Below are 16,156 nucleotides of genomic sequence, written 5' to 3'. Positions count from 1 at the left end.
CCGGACTTGTCCTACCTGCCTATCTCCTTTTCCACCTATCCACTCCACCCTCTCCTCCCTGACTTATCACCTTCATCCCCTCCCCCACTCACCCATTGCTACTTTCTCCCACCCCCACCATACTCGAGCTTATTTCTCCACGCTTCAGGCTCACTGCCTTTATTCCTGATGAAGGGCTTTTGCCCGAAACGTCGATTTCGCTGCTATTTGGATGCTGCCTGAACTCCTGTGCTCTTCCAGCACCACTGATCCAGACTCTCCATAATTGTTAGTGCAGATTTTGGCAAGGGGCTTTTGTGGTGCAGAGGTGGGGTTCCTACCCCGGACCGAGAGGCCTGAGTTCAAGTCCCACTTGCTCCAGAGGTGTGTAATAACATCTCTGAGCACGTTGCTTAGAAAAATAGGTCAACAGCAATATCTCCACCAATTACAGTCCACTTGCTAACCAATCAACACTGTCTTTTTATACACCCTAAATGTTGGTTTTTCCATGGCCTTCAAGCCCACTGTATATTTCAACATGGTCATCGCTGATCATCTATCTCAAAGCTGTGCTCCTGCTCTCTCCCAATTCCTCAATACCATTATTCTCTAGATATCTGTTTCCTTCTTAAACATGACTTGGCCTCCACAACCATCTGTGGTCAAATTCCATTAGTTCACCAACTTCTGAATGAAGAAATTTCTCCTCATCCTATTCTGAAATGGCCCATCCTATATCCTAAGATAATAATCCCTTGTTCTGGATCCCCAGACATGGGAAACATCATCCTTGCATTCAGCCTGTCCAGCATTGTCAGGCTTCTATGCATTTCAATCAGCTCCGATCTTGTTCTTCTCAACTCCAGTCAACTCAGTCTATCCTCATTCAATAAATGTGCCATACTACAAATCAGCCTGTGGTGAGTATATATTTTCTTAACTAGGAGATGAAAACTGCACATAATACTCCAGGTATGATCTTACTAAGACCCAGTGCATCTGAATAAAGCCATCCTCACTCCTGTACTGAAACCCTCTTGCATTGAAGGCAAACATTCTATTTGCCTTCCTTACTATTTGCTGCAATAGTGCTTACTTTCACCTTATATAAGGACATGCAGGTTACTTTATACATCAATATTTTACAATCTATAATCATTTAAATAATACTCTACTATTCTTCTTATTCTACTAAAGTGGAAATCTTCATACTTATCCACATTACATAAACCATGTATTTGTCCTCTTGCTCAATTTGTCTCAGTCACCTTGAAGCTTCTTGTCCAGCTTCCTCACACTCACAATTCCACCCTGTGCAATGCCAGCAAGCATAATATTTGACTCACTAATCGAAACAGTTGCTATATTATGGATAGCTTGGTCCCAAGTACTAATTCCTGTTGTACCTCATGAATTATCACCTTCACTCCAAGAAAGACCCATTTATTCCTGCAATAAAAAGCAATGTACAAAGATTACTGGAAATTTGATTTCAAAACATAAAGTGCTGGAGAAACTGTCAGAATCTGTGAACAAAGAAACAATGGCTTTTAAGTCTGAATTTATTTCTCTGTTTCCTTTATGGCAACCAATTCTCAATCTACACCAGTGTATTACCCAATTCCATGTGCTTTGATTTTGTACAATAACCTTTCACATGAGTCTTTATCAAAAGCATCCTGAAAATCCAAATTCACTACATCCATTAATTTCCCCTTTCCTATTCTACAAGGTACATCCTCAAAAATGTCTAGCGGTTTTGTCTAACATGATTTTCTTTTCATAACTCCATGGTGACTTTGTGTAATCCTGTTGGCATTTGGAGGAAACATCTTTTCTATATCTATGCATCAAAACCCCTCAGGATCTTGTATGTTTTCAATTAAGTCACCACTTACTTTTCTAAACTCCAATAAATATCAGCTTAGTTTGTCCATCCTCTCTTTATAAAATGATCAATCTCTTCCATGGAGAAGTGATGGCCTAATGGTATTATCACCGTACTGTTACTGAAAGACCTAGATAATGTCCCACAATGCGGATTTGAATCCCTCCACAGCAGAAGGTAGATCTTGAATTCAGTTTTAAAAAGTCTAAAGATGGCCATGAATCCATTGTTTATGGTTGGAAAAACCTATGAGGTTCACTAGTGTCCTTTCGGGAAGGGAACTGCCATCCTTACCAGGTCTGGCCTACATGTGATTCTGGTTGAGAATGTGGTTGACTCTTAACTTCCTTTGGCCAATTAGGGATGGACAATAAATGCTTACCTGCCAGTGATGCCCTCAGCCTAGTAGACTCAATGAGCCCAATAGTTCCTTCTGTGTACAATTACTTTATCATTCCATGAGATGATGAGTATTGCCAAAGTTGAATTTATTTCCTTCATGTACAAATCTCTTCTTTCTCCCAAATTTGATTTAATATAAATGGAGGGAAATGCCTTAATTTCTTCATTAATTTCAATCTAATTTGAAAGTAATACATGCCAGGTTAGAACTACGCTTGTCACTTTTAGACCATTGCTCAATAAAACTCCTGCTGTTCCTTGGTTTCTTTCTTTGTCCCTTTCTGCACGAAGGTTTTGACAAAAATCATTGGAGTGCTCCAGCACAGATTACCCTTCAATAATTTGTCCATGTGAGCAGTTTTATAGCAGCAGAGTAATTGATAATGGGATCTATCACAGCCAGCCCTCGTCCTTTTTTCACCTGACTTCCGCAAGCTTTTACAGGGATCCTGAGCCAACATTTTTCCTTCTTGCTAATTCAGTGGAATTGAAGATATTTGAACAGCAGTACTTGCTGACCCAAGTATGATCAGCTCATGTGACCCAAATATGACTTGGACTTGGTCAATCTTGAACTGTATCACTCAGCTACTCACCTGAATTTTCTCTTGTTTCTAAAATAACACTGTACATGCTCTGTTCTCTTACAGTTATATGCTATCTTGCTATTTTTCGACTGGAAGAACTGGGTCTGAGACATTTCACCAAGATTGTCAACTCTCAGCCTGCGAACAAAATGCACCAAGTGAGGATGGCATTCATTAATCCCTGAAAACGTAAATATTTTATTTAAGACCTTAGTTTTATCATTATTTCCATGGCTGTTGTGATCTTTCCACAGTTTCTTAGGTTCTTCTTTGATAGTCTGAACCTGACCACATGGATAAAGGATGAATGGTGCCAAATATATGATGTTGCCTATGTAAACCAGATGCTGATTGATCCTCTGCTGAGGTAATTCATCAAGTTTAAGATTATTTTCCTTATTATGTCATATTGAATGTTTTCTGTTGCCTGAATTGAATATTGGAAAGGCACATGCAACACTAAGATCCTCAATAGGTATCCCTGTTCTGATGTTACAGAAATCCCCAGTGCTTTCATCAACTATACAAGATCCTGAACGTCCATCATCCTGTCCTTTCACCTAAAGACACCTTAGACTTAAACCATGTATAATTTTAATTGTTGCAAGTTGACGAGATTCTCTGTGCCTTTCTACCTGCAGGCCACACAGAGTCAGTATGGCTTCATTAAGGGGAAAGCATGACTGAAAAATTTATTAGAAGTCTTTGAGGAGGTAGCAAGTAGGATAGATAAAGGGGGAACAATGGATGTTATATATTTGGGGTTTCAGAAGGTACCACAAAATTCCATTTGCTTGATAAGGTACCACATATTAGGCCACTTAACAGGATAAGAGCACATGGTGTTGGAGGAAGTATAGTAGCATGGTTAGAGGATTTGTTCACGAAAGAAAACAGTTGGAATTGGAAGGGGGGGGGGGGGGGGAGGTGGTAGAGACATTTTCAGGATGGCATCCTATAATCCACAGGGATAAGTGCTGATGACACAAGTTATATTAATGACTTGGGTGAGTAAAGTGAATGTACTTCCACTTTGCAAATAGCACAAAACAGGTGGGAAGGTTAAGTGGTAAGGATGATACAAAGAGTCTGTAGAGGGATGTAGACAGGTAAAGCAAATGGACAAAAATTAGCAAATGGAATATAATGTGGAAAATTATAAGATGGTGCACTATGTCAGGAAGAATAGAGGAGCTGAATGCAATTTAAATGGAGAAAGACTGCAGATAGCTACAAGGCAATTTGGGAATCCTTGTGCATAAATCACAAAAAGCTAGCAGCCAAGTTCAGTCGGTAATAGGGAAGGCAAATGTAATGTTGGCCTTTATTTCAAAGGGAATGGACTATTACAAATAGAGAAGTCTTGCTAAAACTATACAAGGCACTAATCAAACCAAAGTTTTGTGCCCCTTATCAAACCAAAGGTATGCTGGCATTAGAGGCAATCCATTGGGCGTTCACTTGGCTGATCTCAGTTGTGGAGGGACAGATAATGAGGAGAGGTTGAGTTGGTGGAATTCAGAAGAATGAGAAAAAACTTTATTGAAATATACAAGATTCTTCGGAGATTTGATAAGGTAAATGTGAGACGTTGTTTCCCTTTATATGGGAGTCTCGGTCCAGAGATCAAAATCTCAGAATGAGGAGTTACACATTTAAAATGGAGATAAGGAGGAATGTCTTCTCTCAAAGGGTAATAAACTTGTGGGGGGAGAATCCAAGATGGCGGTGATCTAGGAGGATCGCGTTGCAGAACTCTGCACCGCTACACAAGTGAGATGGACTTCTAACCCGCCCAACCCGGACCAATCCGATATTCTGGGACTCTGGAAAGGTTGTGGAAATATCAACTCACCTGAGTTTTTGCCGTCCAGAGATGCCGAAGAAGAGAGGAGGAGCGTACGAGGCCAGGCCCCCGGCCCAGCCTGCAGGATCCGCAGACTCTATTTCTTTCCAGGCCCTGGTGAAGGGGCTCGCGAACTCTTGCAAGATGTTGGGTAAACAGATAGAGGAGAAACTAGCCCTGATCTCTATCATGCTGCAGAAGGATGAACACCAACTGGGAGACCTGGAAAAGAGGACAGATGAGGTTGAACACAGAGTCACAGTGGTAGAAGCTGATACCAGTCCCTCCAAGGATAGGATCCTGGAAATGCAGGTACATAATTTGCATAGCCAAGTGGATGATCTTGAGAACAGGGCAGGAGAAAAAACATTTGGATCGTTGGTCTGTTGGAGGGCAAGGAAGGCGAGCAGCCGGCGGAATTTATTGAGGACTGGTTGCCGAAATTCCTTAACTTGGAGGCTGGAGTGAGAGGCTTGAAGATCGAGAGAGCTCACCAGATCATGGCGTGGAGGTCAGGTCTGGATCAATGTCCTTGTCCTCACTTGGTGCTATTCCATCATTATAGAGATAAGGAGAAAATTGTGGAAGCTTCCAGAATCCAGGGGAAGGATCCAAAGGTCCTCGTTTACAAAGGCTCTAAGATCATGTTCTTCCAGGCCTTCTCAGCAGCAGTGATCCAGAAAAAAAAATCCTATGACGGTGTCAAGAGAACGCTGAGGGAGCTTGGGATCCAGTACTCTCTGAGGTATCTGGTGGTGCTTCTGAACACCTTAGATGGATCCATACATCTCTTTGAGACATTGGAGAAGGCAAGAGACTTTGTGGACAAATTTAACCTAATCTGAACAATTTAGTATGTACAAATAGTAGTGTTGTTTGGGTATGTCTTTGTTTTTTTCTCTTTAAAAAAACAGAGGATTTCCGGTTGGGGCTTTCTTTTCCTTTTTTTATTGGTAATAATCTGGTTTAAACTATGTTTGGCGGTGGTTGAGATGTGTACTTTCAATTTCTAAGTTAAGTTATACCAAAGGATGGGTGAGGTATTCACTCCTTTTTTCTTTAAAAATATTTTCTTTCTTCATACTGCTATTCCATGATTTATTTGCTTTCTTTGCTGCTTGTGTTTGTGGTGCGGCTCCAGCTAGGAGGAGGGAGAATGGTTGGAATGGCTAAATGCCTACTTACGGGCAGCTTATGCCCGGTTCAGATATTTAAATGCCTGGGCTGCAGTATGGGCAGCGGGATGGAAAGTTGGGTTTTGGGATGAGTCGTTGCCCCCTTTGGGCAGGGGGTGAGTTCCCCTATTCAGCGCCGTTGGCGCTTTATATGTTGGTTTGTTTTTTTGGTTTTAGTTGTAGAAAATCTTTGATAGCTTTGTAGGTTTGTTAATTGTAGTGGTTTTAGTTTATGTAGTTTTTATGTTCGATGGATCTCGCAACACTAAGGCTCGGCGATTTGTGGTTCGAGTTCCTCCTCTCTGAAATCTAAATGTTACTGCAGAAGGTAATGGCTCGTGACTTGATTAAATGGTGTATCTGGAATATCAAGGGGAGTCAATCACCATTAAGAGGAAGAAAGTACTTTTGAATCTTAGAAAGGAGAAGGTGGATATTGCTTTGTTACAGGAGACTCACTTGGATCATAGGGAGCATTTGAAATAACAGCAGAATGGCTTTGATTGGGTTTACTTTTCATCTTTTAATACCAGAAGTAGGGGAATGTTGTTAGGAGAAATCTCCCATTTAAGTTAGTAGAGTGTGTTAAAGACATACACGGGTGGTTTGTAATTCTCAAAACCCTGATAAATGGGGAAGAATATGGTGTTTTAAATGTTTTTAGTCCTCTGGCCCAACCCCTCAAACTTTTGGTAGATGCATTCTCTAAACTGATCAGGCTCCCAGCATATCATTATAGGGGGAGATTTTAATTGTATCATGGATCCCACAGTAGACAGGTTGCCCAAAGGCCCCCAAATACTCTGTACAAACTAAACAATTAGTGAATCTTTGTGTGGAGTTCGGGTTGGTGGACGTCTGGAGGCATCTCCACCCTACACGCAGGGAGTTTACGATTTTTTTCCAATCTGTACAGAGGTCACACCAGGATTGAATTTTTTTCTGACCCCCATGGCAACCCTGGATTGGGTGGCATCTTATATGATTGGTAATATTACCATCTCTGATCACGCTCCAGTGTGCCTGTTCGTTAAGGTTGAGGATGTTTCAGTGAATTCGAGCACTGGTGAATGAATCCCTTTGTCCTCAAGGGTAATAAGTTTGTGGAGTACTTCTAGGGAATTTCAGAGGTTCCTAGACGTTAACTCAGGCTCGGTTAGCAGCCCATCTGTCCTTTGGAAAACTGCCAAAGCCAATGCTGGGTGTTAGTTATTTCCTACTCTACCAATAGGAAGTGGCAGAATGGTGAGCAGCAAGGTCTCCTCGAAGCACAGTTGAAGGCAGCCGAGAAGGCTTACTTTGACAGGCCCTTGTTGGTCAAGCTACAGAGGATTACAGTGCTGTGGTCTGCATTGAATTGCTCACACAAACAGCAAAGAAGGAGCTTACTCTTGCAAAGCAAAGGTTATATGAGCATCGTGACAGGCCAGGCAAATACCTAGCATATCTCGCCAGGAAAAGGAGTGCCCCTCAAGCCATTACGGTGATTAGGGAACCTAACATGTGACTCCAAAAAGATTAATGTGGTATTCCAGAGATTTTACTCTCAGTTATACCAATCTGAGGGTTGTGAGGAGGGGGTGGGCCAAAATAAAGTCTTTTTTTAAGGATCTGGAGCTCCTGGGCATGACCCCCAAACAAGAGTCTTTTCTCAATGCCCCCTTATCAAAGCAAGAGGTGGAGGAGGCTGTGAAGCAGCTTCAGAGTGGAAAGACATCCAGTCCTGATGGATTTCCCAGCGAGTTCTATACAGAATTTATAAACATATTGTCAGGTCTGATGCTCAACATGTTTAATGATTCATACAGTCATGATTGTCTCCCGCCATCTCTGAGAGAGGCCAATATTTTGCTTATTCTTTAAAAAAGGAAGATTCGGAGGACTGTGCTTCGTATAGGCCCATTTCACTCTTAAATGTGGACTTTAAAATCCTCTCTAAGACTCTTGCATTAAGGCTTGAGACCGTGTTACCTTCTATTGTTAAAGAGGACCAGATGGGCTTCATAAACGGCTGCAGATCTTCCAATAATTTTAGAAGGTTGCTTAATGTAATTCAAGCATGTCAATAACAGTCAATACAGGGATTGGTGATTTCTCTAGATTTTTTTATCGAGTTGAGTTGCCATACCTTTTCCATACTCTGGAGCAGTATGGCTTGGGCGAAGTCTTTATAAGATGGGTAAAGGTTCTCTACAGTGACCCTCTCGCTGCAGTCATCACTAATGGGGTAGGATCCAGTAATTTTAACATTTTTAGGGGCAGCCAGCAGGGCGATCCCCTTTTGCCTCTGCTTTTTATATTGGTGATTGAACAGTTGGTAGAGGCCACTCGTAGGGATCCCAATATATCAGCACCAGAAGTGGGGTCAAAATTACATAAGATTTCGTTGTACGCGGACGATGTCCTAATTTTTTATGTCAAATCGAGCAGTTTCGATGCCTCGCCTGATACAATGTATCAGTGCATTTGACACCTTTTCGGAGTATAAGATTAATCTTGCAAAATCAGAGGCTATGCCTATGGGTGGGCTTACGAAGGTGCTCAGTTTGTTATACCCTAGACAGATGCTCCCCTGATTTTCAATAAGCAAATATTCAGGAAACTGAACAGCTGGTTCAGCTCTTTTATTTGGCATCGTAAGCGGCCCCTCATTAAATTAGCTAAACTGCAATTGCCTCACAGATTGGGGGGAAGTGGATCTCCCAGATATTAAAAGCTACCAACTAAGCTCGCTTTTATCCTCCGTGAGTGATTGGGCCTGTGGTTAGATAGGGAAACCTCCCAGGCAAGGTGCCCCCTTAGTAGCTTGCTGTTTTTGGACAAAATGAGGACAGTTAGGGAACATTCCCATAACCCAATAGTTATCAATACTGTTAAAGCATGGAGGGCAATTCGGCAGAGAGAAGGCAATATTGGCAAAACACCTTCTCTTATACCTATGGTCGGTATGCCAGGTTTTCAACCAGGGATGATAGATTCAAGATTCAAACATTGGGCAGCTAGGGGTGTGTCTTGCATGGACAATTTATTTGAGGGAGACACAATGACATCCTTTGATCAGTTAGCATGGAAATACAAGCTATCGAACAAGGACCTCTTTTGTTTTTTTCAAGTTAGGGATTTCATTAAAAAGAGACTACACTTTTCACTGATCCCTCCAAATCCGACATAGTGAGGAGGGTGCTCAGTGCTAAGAGTACACTTTCTGTCAGCACTTTATATCATCAATTGTGGGGGTGCCCCCTCAGATGAGTTCGATCAACTCTGCAGGGCGTGGGAGAGAGAGCTAGGTGTTGAGGTCTCCTCAGAGGCATGGGAAGATATTTGGGAAAACACAAGAAAGATAACAATTTGCAATAGGACCCATGCTTTACAATTGAAGATTCACCACAGAGTCCACTTGGCTCCGGACCATTGTGAAAATTTAAACCAGGGTATCTTCAACATGCCCAAAGTGCAAGGTTTGCACGGGCACTCTTACCCATTGTCTCTGGTCCTGTGGTAGGCTTCAAACATACTGGAATGCTGTGGCAGGTGCAATGGAGAGGATTTTGGGTGTAAGGGTGGAGAAGGACCCGATTTCTCTTTTTCTTGGCCTGCCCAGTGTGTTCCCTTGCAGATGCACATAAGAAAAAACTTTTCAATATTCTCACTTTCTGCACAAGAAAGAATATCTTGCTAGGTTGGGTATCTGAAAACCCCCCAGAAATAATGGAAGATTGTTATGGAGCATACCCCCTTGGATTTTCTCACAAATATGGTACACCAGAAAACTGAGAATTTTTATAAGACATGGCAGCCCTTTTTGGAATACCTGGACACCGATGTATCTGCCACACTAATAAGGGTTTTGATATAACCTGAAAGATTGTGTTTTACGAGTCCAACATCCAGGGAGGAGGAACTGCTAACATATGAGTTTCTTGTTTGGCTGAGTTGAGTTACTGATATCTACTAGTTTGTTATTGGCTATTATTTATTTAGTTAAATAGTTAGTTGGGTTTTTTTATTATATATTTTTCTAAATATATTTATAATTTGTACCTGAGGGTGGGTTGGGTTTGTTTTTTGACTTTTTTTGTGTTCTTTCTTTGTACTGTTTTGTATTTGTTGTCATATTTTGCGAAATCTACTTTTTCAATAAAATATACTTTTTAAAAAACTTGTGGAATTTCTTACTGCTCAGGACTGTGAGGCAGTAACATTAGGTATATTCAAGGCTGAGAAAGACAGATTTTTAATCAATAAGGGAATCAAGATTATGGGGAAAAAGCAGCAAAGTAGAATTGAGGATTATCAGATCAATCATGATCCCATTGAATTGCAGAGCAGACTTGATGGGCTGAATGGCCTACTTCTGTTTTTAGGTCTTATGATCTCGCATACAAAAACTTGTCAATACACCATCAGTGCAGACTCATTAAACAAATATTGGCTAATGTGCTTCCAGGAATGTTTGCTCTTTTGTATTGCTTGACACAATGGCCCAGTGTGTTTTTCCCTGGTGAACTTCAGAAAGTCTGACAAGGCCTATTGTTTGTGTAATGGACCTATTGAAAAAGGCTTTTCTAGCAAGATCCTGGCTGAGGAACAGAAATATAGGGCATGTTTATGTTTTGAATGAATCACGTTGCATGAAATACTTCAAAAATGTTAGTTAAAACATAAGCAGTGCAAACTTGAAAGGGTTCAGAAAAGATTTACAAGAATGTTCCCAGGATTGGAGGATTTGAGCTAAACGCTGGGGCTGTTTTCCCTGGAGTGTCGGAGGCTGATGGGTGACCATACAGAGGTTTATAAAATCATGAGTATCATGCATAGGGTAAACAGACACGGTCTTTTCCCTGGAGTGGGGGAGTCCAGAACTACAGAGCATAAGATTAGGATGAGAGGGGAAAAATTTAAAAGGGACCTCAGCAGCAACAGTTTCACGCAAAGGGTGGTGCTTGTATGGAATGAGCTGCCAGAGGAAATAGTGAAGACTGGTAGAATTGCAACATGTAAGTAATCTAATCTAATCTTTCGGAAACAATCAGACTGTTCATGATTGGATTCTGTAACTTAATCAGTCCAGGTTAAACTTAATTAGAATATATTTGAGTTAAAATACAGACAACAGGCTAGTCATTATGTTTTTACGCATAGAAACTGTTTGAATTGAAAATAATTATCAAGATAAACTTTATTAATAGGACCAACAAAAAAAAGAAAAAGACTGATGTATGAAGGAGTCAGAATTTAGTGTGGAACATAAAGATATATGAACATAAGAACTAGGAGCAACAGTCAGGAATTCATCCGCTCGATCTTGGCTGATCTCATCTCAGCCTCAACTCAACATTCCTAAACACTCTCCGTAACCCTTTAACTCTTTACTAATTAAAAATCTGTCTATCTCCTCCTTAAATTTATTCAATGTGCAGGGTGGATGCTCATATTAATTTCATCAGTACTAACATTCCAGCAATATGTGATCAGTTGCCTGTTGTATAAACTGGCTCATTTTCCATTGTGCAAAGTTGTTCAGGATAAAAAGAAATATTTCCCCCACTCAAGGAGGTGACTAATGGGTGGAGCACCTTGAGGTCTTTCTCTGCACTAAATCAGAAAGAAGGTATTAACTGTGTTGCTCTTCAAAAGAACTGAATAGAATTGATGGCCCAAAAAGGCACCATCATTGCTATATTATTACATAATTATATGTGTCTGCCGTTCTGCTCTGTTCTCTCATTTATGTCTATTTGTTAAAGATGGCAACCAGATATCAACAACCTCATCGATCACTTAGCCAACAAAATGGCGAATCGGATTTCCAAAAAACTCGAGAGTCAGCCTGTGACAGTACCAAGAGAATTTAACATCACCAAGCCTAAACCACAATCTATCCCAATGCCTGAGGAAATTCAATTGCTGCAAACACGAAGGAAGGTAAGTTTGCTGAGTGCCTTTCACCTTTACTAGTGACTAGCACAAGAGAGAAAAACATCTACGGTATATTGTAATTGCTTTGCTTATTTTTATTTACTTGCTAATTCCTTCCCTCTTCTCCTTTCCCAAAACTCTTTTTTTCCTCGAAAATAATGACCCTTTGGTGCCTTGGCCAAATTGCTTTGATCATAGATGTTGGTAATTGTTTGAACCACAGCAGATCCAATACTGTCCTTACCCCATCAGGCACCTTCAAGTAACCTTGTACTAATATTTCTCTCAGTATCTCAAAGGCATTGAAATCTATTTTAGAGTTCCTACCATCACCCAGTTCCAATCAGCTAACTGATTGCAGGACAGGGATTAATATTGGGACTTGGTTGGTCAGTCTTGCTGAATTATGTTTGGTCAGTGCTGTTTGACGAGGGGGTTATTTTTTAGTTTACCGTCTTTTTGAGCCGCATTGTATCTACCATGAGACAAAAATAAAGCATGCATGTGAACAGGTTACGCAGAAGATGTTTCTAAGAAAGAATGTTTGCCGATCAGTTTAGAGATGGCAATGACTTCTGTGACAATACTATGGCTTTAAGAGCTGTATTTTGTCCTGGATTTTTATGAAGACAGCTTTTAAGACAGAGTTGATGAACTTTCTGTTGAAAACTTGAAAACAGCTTGTGAAATCTTGAGGTTTCTTAAAGTTGGAGCAATAGCCTGAATAGGTGTGGTTAAGCAACCACAGAACCAGGATTTTTAGTTTTAGCTTTCAGCAGTTGCTGCTGGTGTCTTCAAGAAGTGGAAGCTATTTTTCCCTCTCTCAGTTACAGCTAAAAGCTGGGGGTTCTCTTACTTCTGCTGGAGTTGCATGTGACAATCTATTTTCTGAATTTGCCTTTTGCCAAGGGTGTGTTTATGAGATGTTACTACATTGGAACAGTTATTTAATAATTATTAATAATCTATTACTCTGTTAAGTTTTCTAATAGCATTAAGTTATACCAATTTCTTCTTTCTTTTGTTGCGTTTTATCCATAGTGCATGAATAGAGTGTAGTTTGCTTTAAATCCGGTAGTTTGACCAATCGAATTGCATCTGAAATGCCAAGCACTTGCCTTTAAAATAAAACAAAGTTAGGATCTAGGCTATCTTATTAAAGTATTTTGAGCAGGCCTAATCTGGTCCACAATACATCTACAGCTGCCCTTCCAAATAGACATTCAGTTCAGCCTGCCTAGAGGAAGTTGCTATTACACTCATTCCATTTGATTACATAAAATTTAACCCTGTAGCCTGGAGAAAACCTTGGAAATCAGGGGAAGTGAAGAACAGTTTGAAAACTCTGGAGACAATTCTTTCCCCAAGTTTGTCTCACTTGTTCTTGAAAGGTGAACTTTGCCAAGATGGCCAACAGAAGAATATCTGAAGTTGCATCTGAAAGAATGCATACACTTCTCATTAGCATATTAGGGATATTGGAAATGGGCAGGAAAATTAAGTTGATAGAATTATAGAATCATACAGTACAGAAGAGACCCATTGAATCTGTAGACCAAAAATATACAAAATCTACAAGTCCCACTTTCTATACTTGTCCCATGGCTCTGAATGTTATGACACTTTGTTTTCATCCAAGTAGCTTTTAAAGGTTGTGAGGGTACCCGTCTCAACGACTCTCCCAGGCAGTGCATACCAGATTCCCACCAACCTCCAGTGAAAACCTTTTTTCTCAAGTCCCCTCTAAACCTCCTGCTTTTCACCTTAAACGTGTGTCCCTTATTGTGGACCCTTCAACTAAGAGGAACAGCTGTTTTTTAATCCTGTCTGTGCCCCTCATAATCTTATACAGCTCTATCAGGTCCCCCATCACACTTCTATGCTCCAAAGAAAATAACCCAACTTTATCCAGCCTCTCAAGATCAATTAAAATGTCAAGGTCAGTGTTGCCTTGTTCATATTAAATGGCAGAGCAGGCCATTAAATGGCAGAGAAGGCCACCTGGCCTGTGTTCATATGTTTCTACTCCTACTTTATTTCTAATGTCCTCATGAGGAGACCAACTATTTCCTCGGAGCGTTGCAGAGAGTGACAAGGCTAATTCTCAGAGCCTGAGTAAAGAGCTGTGAGATACTATTTGAGAAACAAGTCAGGTTCTTCAGCCCAGACATGGATGTTTCAGCAGGAACGTTATACATAAATGGGAGACATGAAAGGGCTAGAGAAAACAAACTTTATTTCACAGGCCCTTGTCAAGGACAGAATGCACAGGGCTGGGGTTGTGAAAGGCACAGCCAAGACAGAAGCTGAGTGATAACTCTTTACTCAGAAAGTGATCAGCAGTTTGTATGTGTTACCAGGATTGATGGTTAGAATCAAACTAATTTATCAAGCTGTTAGTTCCTTTCATGAGAGGGACAGTATTATCCAAGAATGGGATCAAACTGCAGGAAGTTGTTCTACATCTAGAAGTATCTGTGATTTCATATGTCACGGGATACTTTATTATATTCAGACAAGGTTCACTCATCACGGATAATGTTACTAAACTAACTAGCTATTTATAGGGTTATTAGAAGTCAAGACATAGATGTGAGTAATCTTTCTTCTGGTGTGCACATAACTAGGGAGATTTTCACTGGAACCCTGGGCACAGACCAAGGAAAATTTCAAAATTAATTATATTGTAAGAAAGAATTGGATGAGTTCCTTGCCATGGCCAGGTGGAGAAAACTTGTCAAAACAAAATTAACATCAAATATAATTTGAACACAGCAAAGAAAAAGGAAACATTTCTCTTTACAACTTCAGAAATGAGAATTCACTGAGGAGTGGCAGGGTGTAAAGAAAGGGGAATTGTATGTCAAAAAAAACAAAGCCATTAACCATCTAAATTAACTAAAACTTAAAGATGGATTAAAATTTCATCAGGACATAGAATGAAGAGTTTTCAAGTCATGAAAACATAAATAAACAGAAATCAGCATCAGCTCTCTCATAGCAGTGATCCAAAGATGAAATCTACCAATTCATGGAAACTATTGATTACAGGTTTTAAGAGTGTGAACTTGCTGTTTTTGAACAAATCACTGCAGATAAGTTCCTGTCACTGAAAAATGTTACCCTGAATATTCACAATAAAAACACACTTCTGAATATTGACCACAATTTAAGATGTGTAGTTCTTGAGAGTGCAAGAATGAAAGTTTCAAATCAGAACTTACAATAATAATTGTAAACCATAGTTAAATAATAATTTACAATAACAGTTTCATTATTAAATAAAGCATGAACAAATTGCTCATTGAACAAATTGAAATGCCTGTATTTATGCAATATACCCCTTTGAATGTTCTCAAACCACTTAATATATAATGTTCTGCAACCACTGTCGTCATGTAACAGTCAACAACATGAGATCCATGGTTAATCAACATTTTTGTACGGTTGATGAGGGGTACAATGTTGCTGAGCAAGTTCACCTCTTTCGATTCTGAAAATATTTTGCCAGTTATACATCTAAGATTGTGAGTAGATAGCAGAGGAGTGTTTGCCCTGTTCATTAGTATATTTGCTTTCTCAGCCAAGGATGGTTGGGAGCTTTATCAATCAAGTGGAAATTCAATTGCTCCATTGGCAGAGTAAAGAATGATTAACTGGCAGAACAAGAGAACTCTTACAAGAAGTCATAATTTTTTTTTCTGACCCTGAAATCCCTGAAACAGAAACCTTAAAGTCCAAGACTCACTACTAATCTGACTGTTGCAGTGAACACTGTCAACATGGCAGAAAACCAGATGCAACAGCAGATTGTGAAGTTTGGAATCACTTTGTTCTTGTGCCAATCAAAGCCAACTCTCAGTAAATGAAGCAAATGCACAACAGAATTATCTCAGTTTTCTTTGCTCATTAAAAAACAAAGCTGCTGGAAAAGAAAATCCACTGAATTACCATATGCTTGCTGCTGTGGCACCCTACAAAGCAGGAATAAAGAGAGGTAAAGTCAGAGGAAATATTAAAATATTGTAGTAGCTTTTATGTATATGTGGGTGCAGGTCACTCTAATTGAAAATTCATCTCCTAAAGTGCAATGTTATTTCTAAATTTTGAAATGAGCATCTCCCATCATTTAAAATATTGGGAAACTCACCAGGATAGGAATAAATTGTTGTAGGCTATTTAACCAATCAAGGGAAAGTGAGAACTGCAGATGCTGGCGATCAGAATCGAAGAGTGTGGTACTGGAAAAGCACAGCCAGTCAGGCAGCATCTGAGGAGCAGGAGAATCGACATTTTGAGCATATGCTCTTCATCGGGAATGTGGGGGTGGCACGAGGGGGCTGAGAGATAAATG

The 16,156-nt window shown here is 40.1% G+C and overlaps 1 protein-coding gene and 1 long non-coding RNA gene across 5 annotated transcripts in view; one reads left to right on the top strand and one right to left on the bottom strand.

Moving 5' to 3' along the window:
• The window catches only part of cfap99 (cilia and flagella associated protein 99), a 142,508-nt gene that overhangs the window by 50,356 nt on the left and 75,996 nt on the right, over positions 1 to 16,156 (top strand). For all 4 annotated transcript variants that reach the window (XM_043704129.1, XM_043704116.1, XM_043704124.1 and 1 more), the window contains exons 4-6: positions 2,923 to 3,017; positions 3,114 to 3,226; positions 11,631 to 11,808. In XM_043704129.1, coding sequence (XP_043560064.1) covers positions 2,923 to 3,017; positions 3,114 to 3,226; positions 11,631 to 11,808 — 386 coding nt within the window. The remainder of the gene's footprint in view (positions 1 to 2,922; positions 3,018 to 3,113; positions 3,227 to 11,630; positions 11,809 to 16,156) is intronic.
• LOC122556885 overlaps positions 4,715 to 16,156 on the bottom strand; it is a 55,233-nt gene continuing 43,791 nt past the window's right edge. Inside the window, exon 3 of the long non-coding RNA XR_006313683.1 lies at positions 4,715 to 4,927. This is a non-coding gene — a long non-coding RNA (uncharacterized LOC122556885). The remainder of the gene's footprint in view (positions 4,928 to 16,156) is intronic.

This window comes from Chiloscyllium plagiosum, chromosome 2 (assembly GCF_004010195.1).
Source record: "Chiloscyllium plagiosum isolate BGI_BamShark_2017 chromosome 2, ASM401019v2, whole genome shotgun sequence".
NCBI classification, from domain to species: Eukaryota; Metazoa; Chordata; class Chondrichthyes; order Orectolobiformes; family Hemiscylliidae; genus Chiloscyllium; species Chiloscyllium plagiosum.
This window is presented reverse-complemented; position numbering and strand designations above follow the sequence as displayed.